Genomic DNA, 21,124 nt, shown 5'->3' on the forward strand with positions numbered 1-21,124 from the left:
TTTGCTTCTTTCCATGTCTTGGGTGGAAGTCATCGAGTATTTAAGATTTAGTAGTCTTCAGGCTCATTTTTCTGTTAGCATTTTCCTTCTTTTATTAAAGTTGATGACACTCTCTTTGAGTATTTTTGTCTTCATGTTTATCTCCATTACTCTCATTGTATCAATCTAGCACTTCAGATACTGGAATTTTCTCTGTTTTTTCAAAGAACGTTCCTAACTCTTGCAATTACTTCTATCAAACATATCACTACCTCAATAAGTGGATTAGTGGATCGACTATACTAGTCATTTCTCTAAAGGTCAAGCCCTCATTGCAATTATAGCAAATATACGATTGCCAATGCAATTTGCACTGTAATTTCCAGCAGTATTTCTCAACAGCTGGTCCATAAACGAGTGCTTATCAGCAACAGTGTCTTATGAGATTGAATAAACAAAATAAAGACTTATATTTTCAAGCAGAGTGCAATTACATAAAATCCCAAACAGTAAGTTTACATTCTGATTCTTTGCAGTTCATTTTCAGGTCTTCCATTTAAAAATGTTTGTGCATGGTTTGCAACTTAAATTAACTGTAGTACAAACCCGAAAATTAAGTCAGGATTTTAATTTGCCTGGACAATATGTCAAAGCAGGTACAGTTGGATCAGTTTTCCAGAACAAATAAAAGTTTGAGAAACATAATAGAGATGGAACATATGATGAGCAATGTCGTGAAAGAATAAAACATGGACAAGGCGGGAAAGCATTTGGCCTTCATTGGAAAATATGATGCCGTACATATAAAATATAAGTTCATTCCAAGTGGGGAACAAGAATGCTCCAAACCTGAGTCTGTTGTGTGTGATGTGATTCTCAGCAATGATACAATGAAACCTTCCAAAATGATTCTGCACCTTGAGATCGAGCATTTGAACTTAAAAGGAAAGTCAATGAAATTTTTACAACTGAAGGGAGATGAAGTAGCATCTTGTATACTGTATAAAAAAACTTCAATACTGACAATTTAAGATATGTTAAAAATATCGTATCTCCTGGCCCATTGCATTATCAAAGACGATGCTTTTAGTAATCAGCATTTGTCATTCAGTCTTAGGTGATACATCTGCCAGGAAAATTAGCGGCATTCTATTGTCAGGTTGTAATGTTCCATGTAGAATTATTGATAAGAGAGACTTTGAATGCCAGTTGATTGAGAGAGTGCAAAGGGTTGTTTGCAATACAGTTTGATGATCTGACTGATATTTGTAATGCTGTGATTCTTAGGTTTTTTTTGTACTATGGCCATGAGGGGGACTTTCATGAACATTAACACTGTTGTGAAGAACTGCCACATAATACAACTGGTGCTGAAAATGTTTAAGTTCCATGTGAGTACATGGCACTGTTAGAACAGTTGCAGTGACAGGCAGATGTACAGGTGTAGTGACCAGAGTGATGGAAGTTGCACTGCCTGTTCAGGCAACACATTGCTTCATTTGTAGAGAAAGATTAGCAGCCAAAAAACTGACAGGGAATTACTAAAGTGAGTGAATGAGCTGTGATGTAAACTTGATGCCTTTCTTGAAGTCTTTCTGTCTCAAAAGAAGTCTTCTCTGGCAAAATACTTTTGGGATTTAGAATGCTTGCCAAGTTTTTATATCTAGCTGGCAAAATACTTTTGGGATTTAGAATGCTTGCCAAGTTTTTATATCTAGCAAATATATCTGACCACTTCAGTCATCTAAATTGGTCTAGGCAGGGATATGTATCTAGTGTCTTTAAAGTGACAGATACGGTCACAGCTTTCAAAAAGAAGCTTAAGGTCTGGAAAAATAGTTTGGCACAATAGTTTTGACATCTTTTGCATCAATGGCTTTCGATGACAGCAAAGATATTAATCTAAATGTTACTGTCCAAAGCAAAATAACATCTCTTCTGAAACAAACTTTCCAAATATTTGAGGAGTATGTCTTCAACTCTGATCTGTGGAAAGGAAAGCAATGGCTTTGTGACCTGTACTCATCTGTAGACACCAAGCCCTCAACATTGACAATATTAATGGAGAAGTTGCTAGAGTTGTCAAGTGATGAAGGTGTGAAGTTACAATTCCAAAACATGATTTTACTGCTTTCTGCTCAGCCAATACAGAATATCCAGAAGTCAGCAAAACCTTACCATCATTCTATTCTACATACCTTTTGTGAAAGTGGATTTCCAGCAGTGCCTACAACTGAAACTAAGTTCTCTAATTATCTATGTCCAAGGTTAACAAATCTGCCCAGTTTACTGCAGTTGGGAAATATGATGTGGTCAGTCACCAGAACTTGTGCCTCATTGGTTTCTGAATCAGTTGTAAGTATGCCAGATTCAACTATTAGCATAGAGAAAGGAGAAGATATCATAATGTTAGCTGTTGCGTTATGTTCACTATAATATCAATATAACCTCAAGAAAATGTATATCACCACAGAGTAAGGAATTTTGGTCTTTTGTTATATATTAATTCCCAAGTCTGGATGACTATACAACTAGTGATAATCTAATTGCCAATCTTTTGTAAAGGTTTTGGGCAGGTTTGGTGAGCCAATAGGAGCAAGACTGAGTGATAATGACATGCAAAGGCAAGTTGTCTTTCGACAAGCAGATGGTAAAGTATATGGCTAGAAAATCACTTCCAGAGGAGTGATGAATTTGTGTTATCCTTGAAGACCATTGTCTATTGTGTGAAGCTGAATCATGGATTCAAGGTTCCATGTTTAGGCATTCACAAGGAAAAGCATTGTGGTTATTGTCATCACAAAATCAGAGACGGAGGGAATGGAAAAGAAAAGGCAGAACTGAGTAGGTGAGCTAGAAAAGAACTTGAGTGATCAGGAGTCGGGGGAGCTTGACTCGGGGGAAAAAAATTAGAGTAGGAAAAGATTGGAATGAAGCGCATCAGAATGAGAGGGAAAAGTGGGTCAGCAACAAAGTTTCTTGAGAGTCATATGTATGACCAATTAAATATTCTTTCCTGTTCCTCAATTCAATTATCACTTGATATAATAAACTGATTATCTTTAAATTATTTCTTAGTTTTGGAATGCTATTGGAATAAATGCAAGGAAAACTGAGGCTATCCAGTATGGTAGGAAGAATAGAAAAGCAGTATGTTGCTCAAGTGGAGAGAGATCACAGCATCCTGGTGCACATAGGGATCTGGATGCCCTCTTGCACAAAACACAAAGTAGCATGCAGATACTGCAAGTAATTCAAAGACAAAGGGAGTGTTAGCCTATATTGCAAAAGGGATGGAGTAGGGAAGTCTTGCTACAACTGTACAGGGCACTGATGAGACCACATCGAGAGTATTGCGTACTTATTTAAAGAAGAATATACTTGCATTAAGGATTGTTTAGAGAAAATTCATTGATTCCTGTGATGAAGGGGTTGTCCTATGAGGAAGAGTTGAGCAAATTGAGTCTATACTCAGAAGGCACAAAAATGGAGCTAAGACAAAGATTAGGTCAGCCATGAGCTTACTGAATGCTGGAGCAGGCTCTGAAGTTCCTTTTTCTTTGGTTTTCTGAATCATGAATCAACCACATGGAAAATAACCAACATTCAGCACACAAACAACACGAAAAAAAATAAGTGACCACAAAGCACCATAGCAGCACAACAAATTTAAATAATATGATTAAGTTTCTCTTTGGTTCATTATGACGTTTTTTTTATCTGTACAGTTCCTTACCATATTCTCAATGTCAAGACCAATACTGGATGTGGGTAAATTGAGAAGACATTGTTGGGATCTTCATTTGCCCTAGCACCTTTTTGTCCACTTAAAACACCCCCAATTAAGTCAACAGTAGTGCAACCTGCCAAATTCATCTGTGGTGAGCTTTTCAACCCCTTTTTAAAAACAAAATGGTTATAACATAAGAACATGAAAAATAAAAGCATGTTTTGACAATTTAATCTGTCAAGTCTGCAATGCCATTCAATAAGATCCAAACTGACCTTTTATCTCTGCAGCATGGTCCTGCATTAATTCCATATCCTTTAATTTACAAAATATCTAGAAACCTATAACCTATTGATCTGTCTTGTACATACTCAGTGAATGGGACTTCAGAACTCTCTTGGATAGAGAACTCCAAAGATTCACCGCCCCCCACCGAGTGAATAAATTTCTTCTTAATTCCATCCTGAATAGCCAACCTCTCTTTCAGACTTTAAGTCTATTTCAATCTGTAACCCTACTTCTAGACACTCTAGCCAGGAGAAACATCAACTCCACATCTACCCTGTCAAGCTCCTTAAGAATTTAATACATTTCAATAAAATTATCTCTCCTATTTTTGAACACTTAGAAAGTATGGGCACAGCCTGTTTAATCTCTATTTATTCTAGGAATCATTCTGGTGAACCATCAGTGCACATTGTCCATCACATATTATCCTTACTTAGGGGACCAGACTTGTACACTGTTCCAGATGTGATTTCACCAGGATCCTCTATAACTGGAACAATGCATCTCTACTTGTGTGCTCAAATCCTCTTGCAAAGAAAGCAAACATTCTACTTCCCTTCCCAACTTCCTGTACTTGCATGTTAAATTTCAGTAATTTGTGCAGAAGGAGAGTCAATCCCTCTGAACATCAACACCCTTGGATCTGTTACCTCTTCCTTACTCCTGATGTTAGGCTAACTGGTCTACAGTTTATTGTTTTCTCTCCTTTTCCTTTCTTATTCAGTTGGGCTGCCTTTGCTACCTATGAAACTGTTCTAGAATCTATCAAATTTTGAAAGATGACAATCAGTCCAGATCCAAAAATCAATCTGCTGGAGTAATTCAACAGATCAGGCAGCATCTGTAGAGGGAAATAGACAGTTGATGTTTCAAGTTGAGACCCTTCAACTGGACAGTCTCTTGTGCCTCCTGTCCATATACATCTCCTTCAAAACCCTAGGATGGAGGTAAGCAGATCCTAGAGATTCATCACCTCATAATTTCAGTAAATGTGCCAATATTAATTGTTTTCTTTTACTCATTAATCACAGAACACCCAATTTTTTTCCTGAAACTCTGCCCTTTAAAGGGACATTACTCTAATAGTGTTCTTTGTCCTCGGTGATATGTATAACCTCCTGTGATCCGAAATGCAGCTTCATGTGTGCATGGACTGCTTTGCCTGTGGAAGTCAAGGTCAGAGTTATTCTCAGCTTTCAGGCTCAGGAGCTTTTCAGGTTGCTGCTGCTGATTATTGTATCTCAATGTTTGCAGCTCACTGCTGCACTCGTCACCCAAATTTCAAATCTAAGGAGAGAAGACATTATCCCCCGTTTTCTTCATCCCACAGGAACAGGCTGACCAAGCACAGGCATCTGCCTGCATTGTTCTTCTCAAGCATTCATAGGCTGCACTCATGTCCTTTCATAAACCTGCCAGGCAGCACATTGCCAGGACCACCAAGCTATAGCCCTGGATGGTTCTTGTACCTCTCAGACACAAGAAAAACGTTTTCCTTCAACACTTCTCCCGAGTCTCTGTGAACAGCTGGGATCAATCTCCCATCATCCCCATGTCATTGCAGCATTGATTCATTAAGTTGCAACACTCCCCTGCAGCTGCAAGAACATCTCTTGCATTATGGTATGCTCCATTATGAGTTGACTTTTGAGATTGCACCTGCTGTGCTAAATGCCAGTAATAGCAAGAACTTGCAAACTTTTTACTACTTAAGCAGTCCCTAGGGGTCAAGGATTACTTGCTTCCACTTCCTTTAGTGACTTCTTAGGTGGTTAATGTGGGAACCACAAACTCCCCCACAGATGGGGCAGAAGATGGTTGATGGTGTGGGTAGGTGGATGGTTTGTGAGATTCAGATAAAGAATCTTGGACCTGAGATGTTAACTCTGTTTCTTTTAACATATGTGCTGGCTGACCTGCTGACTACTTCCAGCATTTTCTGATTTTATTTCGGATTTCTAGCATCTGCAGTTAGTTGTTCTTATAAATTTTCTTATGGGATGTTGCAATTCTTCAGGGAAGCTTTGAGCACATCCTTGAATCTTTTTCTCTGTACACCTTGCAATCTCTTCTCATGACAGAGCTTGGAATAGAATGTTTGTTTCAGGATTCTGGTGAAGGAAACCCCAATGACATGGCAAGCCCAGTGCAGCTGACTTAGAGTAACTAGGGTTTCATTAGTGGGGATGTTGGCTTTGGAGAGGACATTGACCTTGGCTCAATTGTGCTTCTAGTGAATTTAGAGGGTTTTGTGGAGATGGTGTTGGTTGCACTTTTCTGGTACCTTGAGATGCCTGATGTAGGTAATCCAGGTCTCAATAGCAGGGATTACTGTTGTCTGGTAGATCTTTGGTCTTGTGCCAGGTCTGAGGTCTTTACCCTTGTCGCTGACCAAAGGCTGTGTGAATTTCATCACTGATGTCTGCCTTTGCCAAAAGATGCCTCCCGAGATATGGGAAGTGGCCCACTTTTTTCAGGGTCTACCTTGAACCTTCATTGTTGGAGGGCAGTGCGATGCATTTTGGTCAGATAGGTAGAAGATTTTGAGGATGTTGAGTATAAAGCCCATCTTCTCGTATGCTTTGAATGAGTCGACAATGTCTTGGAACTTGGTCTCTAACAGTCCGCAAACATGAGCCATGTGCATGCTGCAACTTGACAACCGAGATTTGGGTGACCTTGGTTCTGCAATATATCACAAGTTGAATGGTTCCTATTAGTTCTGAAAATTAGCTCCACTCCTATAGGATGTTTGTTGGAGGTGAGGTGTCACGTTGTACAAAAAAGATTGAGAAAAGTGGTGGGGCAATAAAGCAGCCTTGTTTGACACCAAGATTCATTGAGATTATTCCTGACCGTTGTGAACATTGATTAGTGTCATGGATTGTATGTTGTTCTAGGGCAAGTGTAAGACAAAGACCAATTTCTGAAGGGAGCCGAATTTGAGGTCACTCCTCATTGAGTCAAAGGCTTCAGTGAAGTTGAAGAAGGCTGGTGCTGTTCTTTGCATTTCTCTTGGAAATGTCACAGTAAAGATGATGCCCTCTGTGTCTCTAGATGGATGGAATCACACTGTAAATCAGGGAGAATCTCTTTGGTCACTGGAAGAAGTAATTGAAAAGGTCCTGGTGATGACTTTCCCTGTGGCAGACATCAGGGAAATCCTTCTGTAGTTATCTCAGTCAGATTTGTCATCTTTCTTAAAGATGGTCATGATTACTTGATGTTAGTAAGTACCAAAATAATTAAAGGGAAGTTGATGGGCAGGTGAAAGAGAAGTTGTAGGGGTACAGGAAAATAAGGGGGGAATGGGACAGTTGGGATTGCATTACTTGGAGCTGACATGGACTCAATGGGCTGAATGGCTTCCCTCTGTATCTTAAGCAGATTAACAAACAGAAATACAAAATGTGTCGTTTTTAGTATACATTTAAAATAAAGATTTTAACGTTTCAGATATAACATTGGTCAGAAAAGTTAACCAATCTTCCTTTCTTATTATCATACCATAGCATCCCGTGATGTATCCTCTCATCTCTATGGCATGTGTTGAATTTTTTTGCCCTCTGGCTGTCAAGGAAGGAGACAAAAAAAGGAATTATTTTTTCCCCGGATGATCTGAATGAGGAGGCAGTAGAGAGCTTCTGGGTGAGTTCAGGGAGTTTAGTTTCGCCAGGAGTTTTTTTTATTTTCCCCCCTCCTCCTCGGGCTCCTGAAGATTTTCGGCTTGTGATGAAACAAAGCGCCCAGTTCAGGTCGCTCTTCCCCGACTGAAAGGAAACAACGAAAGAATTTGACAACATTATTAGACGGGATTTCTTCGTCTTATCTTTTAAAACTATATGTTCTGGAAGTACAGTTTTCTTCCGTTTGTTTTCGACATTATTTCCAGAATTGCGGCAAAGACGGTGAAACGAAATTATTTTCTTCTGCGATTTCTGAAGAAAAGAATTCGGATGGATTATGAAGGATGGCAGGGAGCCGGAACGGCTAGATTGGCGGTGCGGAGGGCCAGTGCTTTGTGTTGAGGAGGAGAACGGCGGTGGCAGCGGCGGCGGGCGGTTGCCGGGCTGGGGTTCGCGTCCGAGAGCCGGGGCCAGGCTTCTGCTCCCATTGATAGAAGGAGCGTGACGTAGCCGTTAGCCGCTCTGCTCGCGCCCTGTTGCGCTCGCGCCGAACCGGCAGCATTGACCGTTTTGGGCCGGAGCCCCGGGCTCGGAGTCGGCGAACAGGCCGCACGGCGCACCTCCCAGCGTCGCCGACACTGCACTGCCGCGCAGGAGACGGGCAGGGTGCGGAGGGAAGCGGGGAGCCGAGGCGAGGCCCAGGTTATCCGAGGAAACCCGCAACCGACACCATGGCGTCCTATGTGGATAACAGCTTCAGGCAGGCGGTGATGAAGAACCCAGCTGAAAGGACGCAACAGGTAAAGGGAAATAAGCCCAGATTGGAATGAAGATAAGATAGAAATGGGAAGATAGCGTTGGTGCCTTGATAAAGGAATTGCAGTTCATGAGTGATGGGCCGTTGCCGGCTCTGGCGCCCTCCTCTGTAGACAGGTGTGACTCTTCTAATGGTTGTATATTTAAAAATTCAATCACTTCGATACATTTTTAGTTTGTGATTGCATTTCACTGTCTCCCCCCCCCCCCCCGTTTCTTTTTTTTAAACTGAGATTGTCAACGAGGGAAATAACTTCCCAAAAACGCTACTTTGGTCCATGTCTTTGTACATTATGGGCCGGCAAAGACTTCGAAGTGCTGTTCCACCTGTGCTAAAATGTCTACATATTTTTATGTCTGCTTTATATTTTCCCGATCTATCCAATTTCATGTGCCAATAAATGCTTTTTTTTTCATCCATACGGTGGTGATTTTTTATATTTGCCCCGAAAAGCTCAGATTCAAGAAGTTGGGACTGGAGTGTCACTGGGAATATTGGAGAATAAGTACATCCATCGCTGCGTCTAGTCTGTCATTGAAACTTTCTCTTTGATGATGGTGTTTTTAAGGATTTAAAATCATGTCTTTAGGGAACCTGTTGTGAATTGGAGCTTCAATGGTTTTAAGTAAAATATTGTTGCTGGTCATTGAAGCCATGCGTTTAGTTTGTACAGAATACTAGTGACATTTAGACTTGATTTTGTTTGGTATGTTCTGTGAAAATGTTAATGCTTTCTCTGATTCTTTGGAGGTGGGAAGGGGGCTATGCTTTACTCTTTGTCAACGTAGTCATAATATCATGGAGAGATACAGTACTGAACCAGGCCCTTGTGCCCATTGAGTGAATGCTGATCATCAATCACCCATTTACACTATTTCCATTTTTTATTCTCCCACATTCTTATGAATTCGCCCCAGATTCTACCACTTATCTACACACTAAGGGCAATTTACTGTGGCCACTTAACCTACCAATTGCCTATTTTTGGGATGTCTTGTCTATGCTTATAACACAGATTGTTAGATGTATTGAGTTTGTTTTTCACTATGTGTAGGAAAGCACAAGCTTTTTATTACTATTTCAAAGGTTGAGTTTGTCCACAAATCCCTTGGCAAGATAATATATACACCTTTTTGTTTTGTTTACTTTCTAGGGAGGTAAATTTGAATTTGGAAACGGTGGAATATCGTTAGATTTTAGCTTAATACAGAGTAAAAATAAAATACAGAAAGTATTCTGAAGATTTTTTTTCAAAAATTGTTGTTGCCTTTTCTAAAGCTGAAATATTGCATCATTAATTTGAAATGAATCAAGCCGAAGGTTGAGGGCATTTGTTGGTTGTGGCTTCCTCAATAATTTAACAGAATTGTATTTACCATTTGGATGTTGTTAGCCTGACATATAAATTTTTTTGAAACACCAGTAAATTAAATTTGTGACTATAAACTAGTATTAATTACTTTATGTCTGCATTGAAGCCTTTAGTAATTTTTAAACACTTCTGTTATATGACAAGTGCAATACTTATCTCTTTACCAAACTTGTTCAGCATTTAATGGTGGAGATACTACACATGTGCGCATACACAAATGCATAGTAGGTTGATCTGATGATAAATTCGCTTGTCCAGCAGTTACAAAGATGCCTTTGGGAGTACCTTTTTCATGAGTAATTTTGTCTTGAGTGCAGAACACAAACTGTTCCATCTGTAGACAAAATGTATATATATACAGCATCAGAAATTTAAAAGGTCTGTCAGGTAGTTGCCATTTAAGGCACAATTATCATCAGAATGTAATTTTCTTTTGTACATTAGATGTGTGTAATAATCAGAAGAAGATTGCAACTAAGCTTTGAAAATTACTTTTTGACTAAAAAGTTTAATAATATCTTTTAAGTTTGTCACATTGCCCTTAATAAAATATATCTGAACTCTTCCCACCCAACCAGCTCTCAGACTTGGTGACTTACCCCTTTCATGGACTTTGAGGCATCTTGCTATTTTTGGAACATGGGTCAATCTGCTCCTTCTCCCCATTGCCAGATTGCTGACTACCCATCTTCCATTGTTGGCCTCCCTTGACTCTTAAACTTACATTGTTGGTCTCTCTCTTCTCCCCAATGAAACAATTCATGGTCTAAGAGTAAATTTTTTAAAAATTTAAAAATTTAAGTTTACTCTTAGACCATGAATTGTTTCATTGTTGCCTGACCTTGAACTTCCCCAATTATTGTCCCCAGTGCTGTCAAACCTTACAACATCACCATCCTATACTCCAGCTGTTATACTTGGAACCATCAGTTCCTCCCCCATTCGACCCTCTGCCCCATAACCTCTCAATCAGACTCTGATTGGGCTCCAGTCCCTGTTGCATTTTGGAATTCCTTCCCTCTGAGTCTCTCTTGTTACTGTCCTCTCCCAGAAGGGGAGGTAGGTTGGGTGGAGAGTTGGATGGAAAGAAGAAGAGTGGTGGAAGGGAGAATAGGGGGGGTGTAAGAGAGATTGGGAAGAAGAGCTTTTTTTGTGTCTGTGTATTGGGGAGAGGAGCAAAGAGTATGATGGGGTGATGAACAACAGAAAAATGTCGAGGGTGTGGAAATAGAGTGCAGTGGGAAGGCAGGGGACAAGAATGTTGATAGGGCTGATATTGAATTTTCCTGAAACAGTTGGCTGCCTGCACTTGGGCATACTGTTTCTTCCAGAACGGACTATGGCACAGACTTCTACTGGCAGCTTGTGCTGTATAGGTGTGTTTCAATGCAGACAGCCTACTAGATCCTTTGAATTGCTTTGACAGCCAGTGCACTTCCACTCCACTAGCTTCGTGATTGGGCTGTTGAATGTCTTCCACATTCTTAAACTTCCAGTAACACTTGGGACAAATTTAAGAGAATTTGAAATCATATTTTACATTTAAAATATAAAAGATATTTTGGCGTATCAGTCCATTATTTATTTTATTTGAAGCTTGTATACATAATTTTAAATCAAATGCAGAATATCTTTATACTCTTGTCCATTCTGCTGATTAATGCTCTCTTCAAGGTTGTTGAGTGTGAATCTGCAGTGATAATTTGTGAAGAATGTGCTTTAGTCAGCTGTTTAATGTACTTTCAGCTTCCTTACTGTGTTCAAATTGTCTTCTGTGGAAGGCAGTTTGATCTCATTATATTAATGAGAATCATTTTTATTGTCGCCTTATTGGTTGAAGTGTGATATGCATATGTTTGAAGTAACATATAATCCACACGGAGACTATTTCAATGCATCAGCAAATTGATGTTCTGAACAAAAGTTTAAATCTGCACCATTTTATGATGTACAACAATATATAGCAGTTATAATCTGTTTCTCATTTGATTAAAGTAGAATTGACTGCTTTGGGGGAAAAAAGACAATTTCTGAGTATCTCCTTCTCCTTTCATTATTTTCCCCACAGGGATTTTTTTAAAAGCTAATTTGGACTGTAGAAATGTTCCAAAGCACACATGATTCTTGAAGAGGCATTTAAAGGCAAATAATGTTGGTCATGCACCAAGAATGAAACCTTAGAATTGTGAAGAGACAGATGAGATTGCTTTCTCTTGTTAGAATGCTTTTATTATCAAAGATATCTGTACAAAGTATGTAAAATCAAAGTACAAACATTTTAAGAAGTTGGTGCTTTTAATTTCTTAAATTGACACAACAAATAAATATGAAATTGTATTGCCCTGTGAAATTTTATTGTGTACATATGGAAGGCAGATCTCTTGAGCATACTCTTGAGCAATAGAAATCACCATAATGAACCTAATTGCATTGCTCCTATTGTTTTTTTTTACTGTGGTCCAGTACAGGAGCAACAACTGTTTTTGCCAATGCATCTCCACTCTTCAATACATAAGCCTTAATAATATCAGCATTATGTCAGTTATATATATGAGAGGTAAAGTGATTATGTTTCACAAATGCATTTGGGTAGATTCTCTTTATAGAAATTTGATCTTGCTCTCCAAGCAGTCAGCCCCAGAGGTAGTTAAATATTTGAGTAAGACTTAATTAATTTTTAGATTGGCAAAATTAATACATGGCAGCTATAAATTAGGTCTACTTTCTTTTTTGTCGGAAGGGAATACCATATGCAACTCTGATGTAATTGAATAATCCTCCTTTATGGTGGAGGTATTCGACTACTCTCCTATAGTAATAACATAAGCCACATTGTTTTAAAATTAAATGATTTATCTTTTTGATATTTGGAAGAATTCTTGAACCACATGTCATTTAAGGCAGATGTTTGGTCTGTAGGTCCTAATTAAAAGGTTGTGCACATTCAAGGATGTGTGGATGCTGTTGAGTACACGTGTATTCAGTCTTCATAAAGCTTCAGTAATAATTTTCTCAAACTTGAAGGGAGAGGAGGTGAAAGTGAATTTGAAGCATGGACATATTCTGTGTGCAAGTAAGGGAGAGAAAAACATATGACAACCAGGCATCATTCCTGAAGTTGGCTGTTGGCCAAGATTAGTGCTGTACACAATCGGGAACAGATGCAAAGTAGAATCTGTCATGATAAGATTAGCTGACCACGTTACATATTGAGGATATTCTTTCCAATCTATGTATTATCAAATCTGCCATTTTACTGTCTATTACAGAAAGAGCAAGTGGTCCTGAAACTATGCCAAATCATACACAATTTTGATGAAGGATCAAAATTGTGTATGATTCGGCATAGTTTCAGGACCACTTGCTCTTTCTGTAATAGACAGTAAAATGGCAGATTTGATAATACATAGATTGGAAAGAATATCCTCACATATCCCTGGATAAATTGGGAACTATGCCATTCGAATTAGATTCAGTCAGACCTCCCTCTGACTATTACTGTCCGTTTCTTCCTGTACTCAAGATTTCACAAATTATCAATCACTGTTGAACAGACAATAGAGGGCTGCTCTCCACAACATTAGATACTATGGGCTGGGAGAAAAAGGAATAAATCATCACTGTGCTGCAAATTAGGGAGTTTTAAAATCTTAATCAAAAGATTCAACAAAACCTATTTTTCTGTCATTTGCAACAACAAAGGACAAGAAGATTTATTTTCACCTGTTATGAAGGTGCACAGAGATCATGGGCCAGGTCATTGTTGATGTGGGCTCACTGCCCACAAACTCTGTACGTGATCATCCTATGCCCTTATTTATCTGCTCCAGATCCAAAGGCACATTTTGCTGGCCAGGACTGAATAAACATGTCGTCAAAAGGTCTTCTCTGGTATGGTCTGACTAGCAGCAGACCTCCTACAGTGCACTGAAGAATCTCTGCCTCTGCAATGCCTTGAATGCTCTGATAGCTGCCAAAACTCCAGCTTAGCTATTAAAAATTAAATAATTTTTAGTTTTTAAAAAAATCATTGTATCCAAAATAATTTGCTTTTCTGTAGCTGTGTAAATCGCTTTGAAATCAATGGGGTCACAAATCTTGACCCAGATGTAATCTGTTGCAAGAAAGCTGATTTATTTTCTTCCCCCACTCCCCTGACCCAGTGTAGATACTGAGGGTTGAACTCCAGTGATAGAGTAAGCAGACAGATATGGTGCTTTGAATCTGTCAAATATATTTGTTGATTTAACCATTTGATGATGAACAGAGTGGATAAATGTCAAGGTATTAAAGCTGTAGCTGTCGTGTTATTGCTAGTTTAATGTTCAGTAATAGTGGAATTAGTGCAAAATGGATATGTTTCTCTCTGCCTATGTTCTTAATTGCAATACTGACTGGAAAGATGTATAAAAAATATTATAAGGTAATATAATGAACGCATATTTCTTCAGAACGAGCTGGATCAGTTGTTCAACTGGCCTCTTCGCAATCTGTTTTTCATAAAATTATTTATTTCCTAGGCTTAATCATTGCAGGTGTTATGCATCTTTGATAGAATTTGTATGCACTCTGCATAATAAACTGGCTGTCAGCTGAATAGTGTTCAGATTTTTGAAATATCTGCAATGAAGGAAAAAGTATGGATCAGCAATATTTATATAAGCATTTAGAAAAAGAAATTGGACCAATATAGGATCACTGAGACATAGCCACAGAAAAATCAGTGCTAGGATTAAACATTGCAACATATAACGGAAGGGAAAAAGGGGAAGTGCAGTAGCAGTACTTAGTCAGGAAAAAGAATGCACCTATAATGAAGCCAAAAATAGAACCCATATGTATAGAAGTAATCAAAAACACAATTTTTAAATTTGCGGTAGGTACCAAATTGGAGCAGATGTTAAATAATTAGGAGAATTGCTATAAATTACAAGAGACGTTAGTAAACCAACAGAATGGGCTAATAATTTGCAGATGAAGTTCTGAGATGAATACTACCTTTTTCGATGGAAGAATAGAGACATCACATTAGTTGGAAGGTGCGAGACTAGTTGGGGTGCTACAGGTTAGCAAGGTCATAAGGAAATTAAGCCAAGTATTAGGGTTTATTTCTAGAGGGGTAGAATTGAAAAGTAAGGAAGTTATGCCAAATCTCTTTCAAACTTTGGTTAGACCACAGAATACTGAATACAGTTCTAGTTGGCATATTGCTAAAAGGACATGGAAGCATTGGAGAGGCTGCAGACAAGATTTACAAGAATGATATCAGAAATGGGAAGGGATACATATTGGTAAAAGTTGAACAGACTGGCCACTTTTTCTCTTAAAGGTTTGGAGGTAGAAATCTTTAAAGTTAAGAAGGTTTTTGATAGAGTGGATACAGAGATGGCAAAAGTATAACTATTAAGTAAGAGCATAACTTGAAGCCATCAAAACTAGATAGTTACTGTGAAATCCAATAGGGAATTAGAAGAAATATTTTTACTCAAAGACTGGTGGAAAATTTGCAACTTCCTACTCTAGGATGTGGTTGAGGTGAATGGTATTTAAGAGAAAGTTATGAGAAAGAAGGGGACGAGAGGCTTTGTTGAGAAATTCACATGACAAGTGGCCTATGGAGACTTAAGTGGTGCATAAATGCTAACGTAGGCTGATTAGACCAAATAATGTGTTTCTATTCCCTGAATCCTATGTAATCTACTGCAGGGTTTACTGCAAATAGTTTGTCTAACAGAATTGAGCTATGTTTTGATAATGATAAAGGATGGAAGATTTAATTACAAAACAACAGGAAATTATAAAAATTATATGCAGTATCATTAAAAGATGCTGTTATTCAAAGTTAATGCATAGATGCATTAAGGCATTACTGTGTTTGCATGCGTATTTTTAGTACTTTGATGATCCTCACACCATTTGACATTAATTTCTTTTGCATGATCTCTTTATGTACCTTCATCTCTTCAAGGCATTATGTTTTCAAACCTTAAGTTGTTGTAGGTGCACACGATGTATTCTGCATACCACAAAGGATATATTTTTATAGTGTATCTAGCTGATGCAGAATTCCACAGCTGTTGTGCAGCAACACAGCAGTATTTCTTTGAGGATGTTCAGTCTGGATTAGTTGTCCTTCTGTCTTACAAATTAGATAGTGAACCTTTGGAATATGATGCTTGTATAGAGATAGCATGCCTTGAAATGCACAGAAAAAAGGGAATTAGAATCAGATTTATTATCACTGACTTGTATGACGTGAAAATTGTTGTTTTGTGACAGCAGTACAGTGCAAGGACATAAAATTACTACTATTTACAAAAATAGTGCAAAAAAAGGAATAACGAGGTAATGTTCATATGTTCATGGACCGTTCAGAAATCTGATGGCGGAGGGGAAGAATCTGTTTCTGAATCGTTCAATGTGGGTTTTCAGGCTCCTGCAACTAATATAATAATAATAATTGGACCTAATATAACATGTAGCTATTGCATAAGGCATTACATTTGTTTGGAACATGCTTGATGGATTAGCTGTGATTCTTGTGAACATGCTGTTTCAATGCTTCCTGGCTTTTAAAATATTATGCGTTTTCTAAGGAATTCTCTACTTTAAATGTTGGACTATAGATAACAATGATTCTAGATCCAACTGCCCAATTGAATTTGGACTTGTGTGGTTGCAAGAAATGAAAAGATTTAGTCCTTTATTTTCTAATAGTCCTTTTCCCATTAAATACATTTTTTTGCACCTGTATCTGCAGTGCAATCATCTTATAAAGCAATATTGCCCAGTTTCAAGTGTTTTACAAACTAGAAATGAGAATTAAGGATCACCTCATAAATAAATATCAGGTCAGCGGTTCCAATATTTTGACGAAACGAGGAAGGAATGGTAGTATGGGATGATGTGTGACTTGAGTGAGACTGCACAGGTTGTTGTGTTCCAATGTAACTGTTGTCCTTGTTCTTATAAGTAGTAAAGACCACAGGTTTGGGAGGTGCTGTTGAAAAAAAAGGTTTAGTAGTTGCTGTAATGCTGCTTAGTGTGGTAGATGCTGCAGCCAAAGTGTGGCAGTTTCTCATCCTCAAGAACAACAGAGGGCTTGCCTAAAAATGTGATGCCAATTTGCCAAGGCCACGGCAGCATTACATATATGCAAAACATAAATACATAATTGCCTCCTTTGGAGGTATATCATAGGGAAGAAAACTGACTACATTGTATTTGTCTTCCTTTTTGTAGAGTGGTTGTACCTGAGCAGTTTTCCCCAATGAGCGTTGCCTTTGTGTCAGAACAGCTTGGCTAGAAGTGTGCTTGGTCCAGTCTTTGCTAAAGCAACTGGGATTGACAGGATCCATGTTTTTGACTGATACCTCTGTGCGTATCTGTTTCTTAAGGTCACGGGGTGTGTGTTAAATTGGCTGAAGAATAGCTTTGGCGTTGGTGGGGATCTCGGCAAGACTTGAATCATTCACTCTGCATTTCTGATTGGAGTTGGTTGCAAAGACTTAGCCTTGCCTTTTTGGTTCACCAGCTGAGGTCCTACATTATTGAGGACGAGGATGTTCTTGGAGTTTTTCCTGCCTCTTGTTAGCTGTTTAATTTTCCAATTTTATGCATGATTGGATGTGGTAGGTCTGCAAAACTTTAATCTGATCCATTTTTTTCTGTGATCACTTAGTTCTGTCCATAGCATGTACCTTATGTTCAGCATGCATGAAATTCTGGCATGGCTTTGACTAGTTGGCACCCAACTTTTGGGTGAGCCAGCTATTGTGTCTGGCATGCATATTGCTCAAAGGTTGTTGCTCTGGTTTGGCGGTGATGGTAAAGTGAGAGAAATGGGTAAGGAGGTCTCAGATTATGGTGGGGTACAATTCTGGTATCTGATGGTTCACAAAGCTTCATGGCTGTTCCATTGTGAGCTGCTAGATCCATTAATAAATTTATTCCATTTAGCACATTCATAGTGCCACACATGGTGGAAGGTGTCCTTATGGTGAATGTGAGATTTTGCCTCTGAGGATGCGTGATGGTCATTTCTGCTAATAACAGTCACAGCTAGATGGATCTGCAGAACATAGATATGGAATGAAGATCAATAGACTTTTGATTGTTTCAGCACATGATGTGCATCTGGTTTGACATCCATGTCTTTAAGGACATGGCCAGCTGGATCTGCTGCTGAGCCACGCCATGATAAACATTTTAAGCTCAAGATGCATTTTGTGTCCCTCTGGTGCTTTTTTTTCCGTCAGATCATTGAAAGCAGTAGGTCAACAGAAAGAGGCTTGCTTTTCCATGATTGCCCTAATTTTAAGAGATCTTGAGGAACAAAGTCAATGAGGACTTTCCCTCCTAATAGTACACTTCTTTGTTGCTACCTGTAGTAGATCTGAACTACAGGTGGGACTGGCCATACCAGGAGATGGTGATGGAATCTGAAAAGCTGACTTAAAGTAAGATTTTGAGAGTATTGCAATGTTGGGTCGTTGCTTGTGGGCCATACCTCATTTTTCACATGAGACTCAGATGTGCAGGATTGGCCAGGATGGGTATATTTTTGTTATGAATCAGGTGTTTGGGTCAAAGCCAGGTGCTTCATATGGACTTGTTTTTGTGGGCTTTCACAGCTGATTTGAGATTTCAATTGACTTGCTAGACTAGTTCATAAGATGGTTAAGGGTCAAACACATTGCTGTGATTGTCTTTGTGCTAACAGAACCTTGTAGAAATAGAATACAAAGACTGACAGACTCAAAGAAATTGGAACAAAAAGTAGTTCATTAAGTTATTGTACTATAGAAATCATAATATTTTTAATATTTTATGTATGTATTCATCTGCATACATCCACCAATTCTGCCTTATTTTCCAGGCTGTTATCTTGGTTAGAGTTTCATATGGTGCTTTTATGTATCTTTTTCGCAAATGCTTAGAATGGGATTGGTTTCAGCTATAGTGTCAGTAATGAACTGCTGTGATTGAGCATTCTGTGGTTAAACATTCGAGTACGGATACATCAGCATAAAAAGGCTGTAGTTCTAGGGTATAAATGGTTCCTGCTGCTGCTTCATATTTTCAATGCAGAAACAAAAAGGAAGTGAGTTGGGTATGCTCTGGAATTTTGAGATGATATTTAATTTCCTCAGTTTCAGTAATTTATCCTTGTGTTTACTATTTCTGATTCAGTAGATTGTCCACTAGAGAATTTTTTTTTCCATTCAATGTGTGGCTACTGAATTGGGTTCCAGTAAATACTGAGTGTGCAATATTTTGACAGCTGATTTGTAAATAACTCTTTGAGGTAGAAGTTACTTGATACTCATCACATTTAGGATTAATTTGTGGACACTGCTCTGTTACTTTCAGTACTGAAGTGCAATTAATTGAAAGAGTAATTAGGAAAAGAATTGGAATTCAAACAGTGAATATATTTATTGGGCTGGAGAGTCCAACTTCACTGTTTACCAGCTATTGTCTGCTTGCTTATGGGCACAACTCGGATTGTTCCAGGCTCTGATTTTTACAATGACTCTTGTGATGTGCAGACCTCCTAATGATTGATACAGAAACATTTTGGTGTTATTCCTTGCTTGTGTCCTTTTTTGGGGTTAGTATCAGGCCGTTAGCCATGTTACCCAGCATTCCAGTGGGCAAGAGATACAAAGCATAGCCCAGTGAGGAGATGCGAAGAGAATTTAAAAAGAATATTGGGTCCTGCTTTTATCTCTCTTTAATTGTTTATCCAACAAATCTCTGGTTAGGTGGTTATTAGTTAGTCTCCTTGGAAATGGTCTAAAGGGGTTTCAGAAAGTGGCCTGGATTACCTGTAGACAAAAAGGTGGGAGATTTTGATTTCTGTAGATGCCCCACAGCACAGTGAGGAATTGGAATTGACATGGGTTGATTGGAAGGTTGAAGGATCAGCATGGGTGCCTCCACTGAGGGACCACCTACTGGCTGAAAAAGCAGGAAAGTAAAGAGTGGTCAGACTAATCCAGTGCTGCCAGTAGAGTGAACTAAAATGATGAGGCCTGGGAGGTGTGATGTCTACAGTTCACCAATCTTAAATTTGCTGTTAATGTGGTACCAAGTGCAAGCCACACACCACTGTGAAGGAGGATCATTCTCTGATTCTCACATTTACCTCCTAGCAACCTTTGCTAAATGTAGGAACATTGAAACAGAATAAGGGATTAAACACCTCAGGCTTGTTCTACCCTTCATTAAGATCACGGTGATCAGTGACCTAACTCCACATACCTGCATTTTCCTTAGCCTTTAATACTTTTGGTTAATAGTTGAGAAACAGCAAATGCTGTTTACAGACAGATTTCCAAATTTCTACCACAGTTTGTTGGTAAATGTAAATCAACGCAACTGCAGATGCTGGAAATCTAAAATAAAAACAGAAAATGCTGGAAATACTCAGGTCAGGCTCCATCTCACAAATATAGCCTGACCTGAGTATTTCCAGCATTTTCTGTTTTTATATTGGTGGTAAATGTGCATTCTAATTCCATTCCTGAAAGAGCGGCTCTAATTTTTAGACTGATCAATTCTCCAAGGAACTTTGATGAACAGCAGTAGTTTGCTTTCGTCTATGCTACAAATGCTCATCAACTTTTGAAAAGTTTGATCAAATCGCTTCCCAACCAGTGAATACAACCTAAGTTTACACAACCACCCCTCCTATTTTAGCTCTCAAAATTTAGCTGTTATTCTGGTGAATTTGTACAGCATTCCTCGAGGCCAATTTCTCCCAATGTAGTACCAAAATAACTCTTGGTACACGTGCTTTCACTAGGGATTTGTATTGCTGTAGCACAATTTCTCCACCCACGTTTTCTGGCCGTCTGGATATAAAGACCAGCATTCCAAAGTAGAGGATGTCAGATTTGCTTGCTGATTGAAAGCTGTTTCCACTGGTTTTCCCTGTTCACTTAATCTATAAAGATCCTTTTTTTGTAATTCAAAGCTACTATCTACACTGCTTACAATGCTCTTTCATTTATATTTTGGCACTGGGATGGAGAGCTCATTTTCATGATCCAAGTCATTGATAAATATTGTATTCCAAAAAGAAAATACTTGAGTTACTGGAAATTAAAACAGAAAATGTTGGTGAAACTCAGCCATTCTGTTCCGAAAAGGCAACCCTCTGTGTTAGTAAGGCATTGGGCAAAAGTGTTGTCACTAGGGAGTTGGGGTGCAGGGTACTAGGACAAAACAAGACCTGTCTGCTAAATAGCTGAACAAAATTTTGACTGCAATGTTCTGATTTTAAAAACCTGTCGAGGACAATCATT

General features: G+C 38.7%; 1 protein-coding gene across 4 annotated transcripts in view; it reads left to right on the forward strand.

The window, feature by feature from the left end:
- Window positions 1-8,284: 8,284 nt before the first annotated feature.
- Window positions 8,285-21,124, forward strand: part of rapgef2b (Rap guanine nucleotide exchange factor 2b) — a 290,810-nt gene continuing 277,970 nt past the window's right edge. For 3 of the 4 annotated variants that reach the window (XM_052009267.1, XM_052009270.1, XM_052009268.1), the window contains exon 1: window positions 8,285-8,423. In XM_052009267.1, the coding sequence (XP_051865227.1) occupies window positions 8,355-8,423 (69 nt within the window). In that variant the 5' untranslated portion in view covers window positions 8,285-8,354. The remainder of the gene's footprint in view (window positions 8,424-21,124) is intronic. The other variant, XM_052009271.1, reaches the window with a different exon arrangement.

Source organism: Pristis pectinata, chromosome 2 (assembly GCF_009764475.1).
Source record: "Pristis pectinata isolate sPriPec2 chromosome 2, sPriPec2.1.pri, whole genome shotgun sequence".
In the NCBI taxonomy this organism is placed as follows: domain Eukaryota; kingdom Metazoa; phylum Chordata; class Chondrichthyes; order Rhinopristiformes; family Pristidae; genus Pristis; species Pristis pectinata.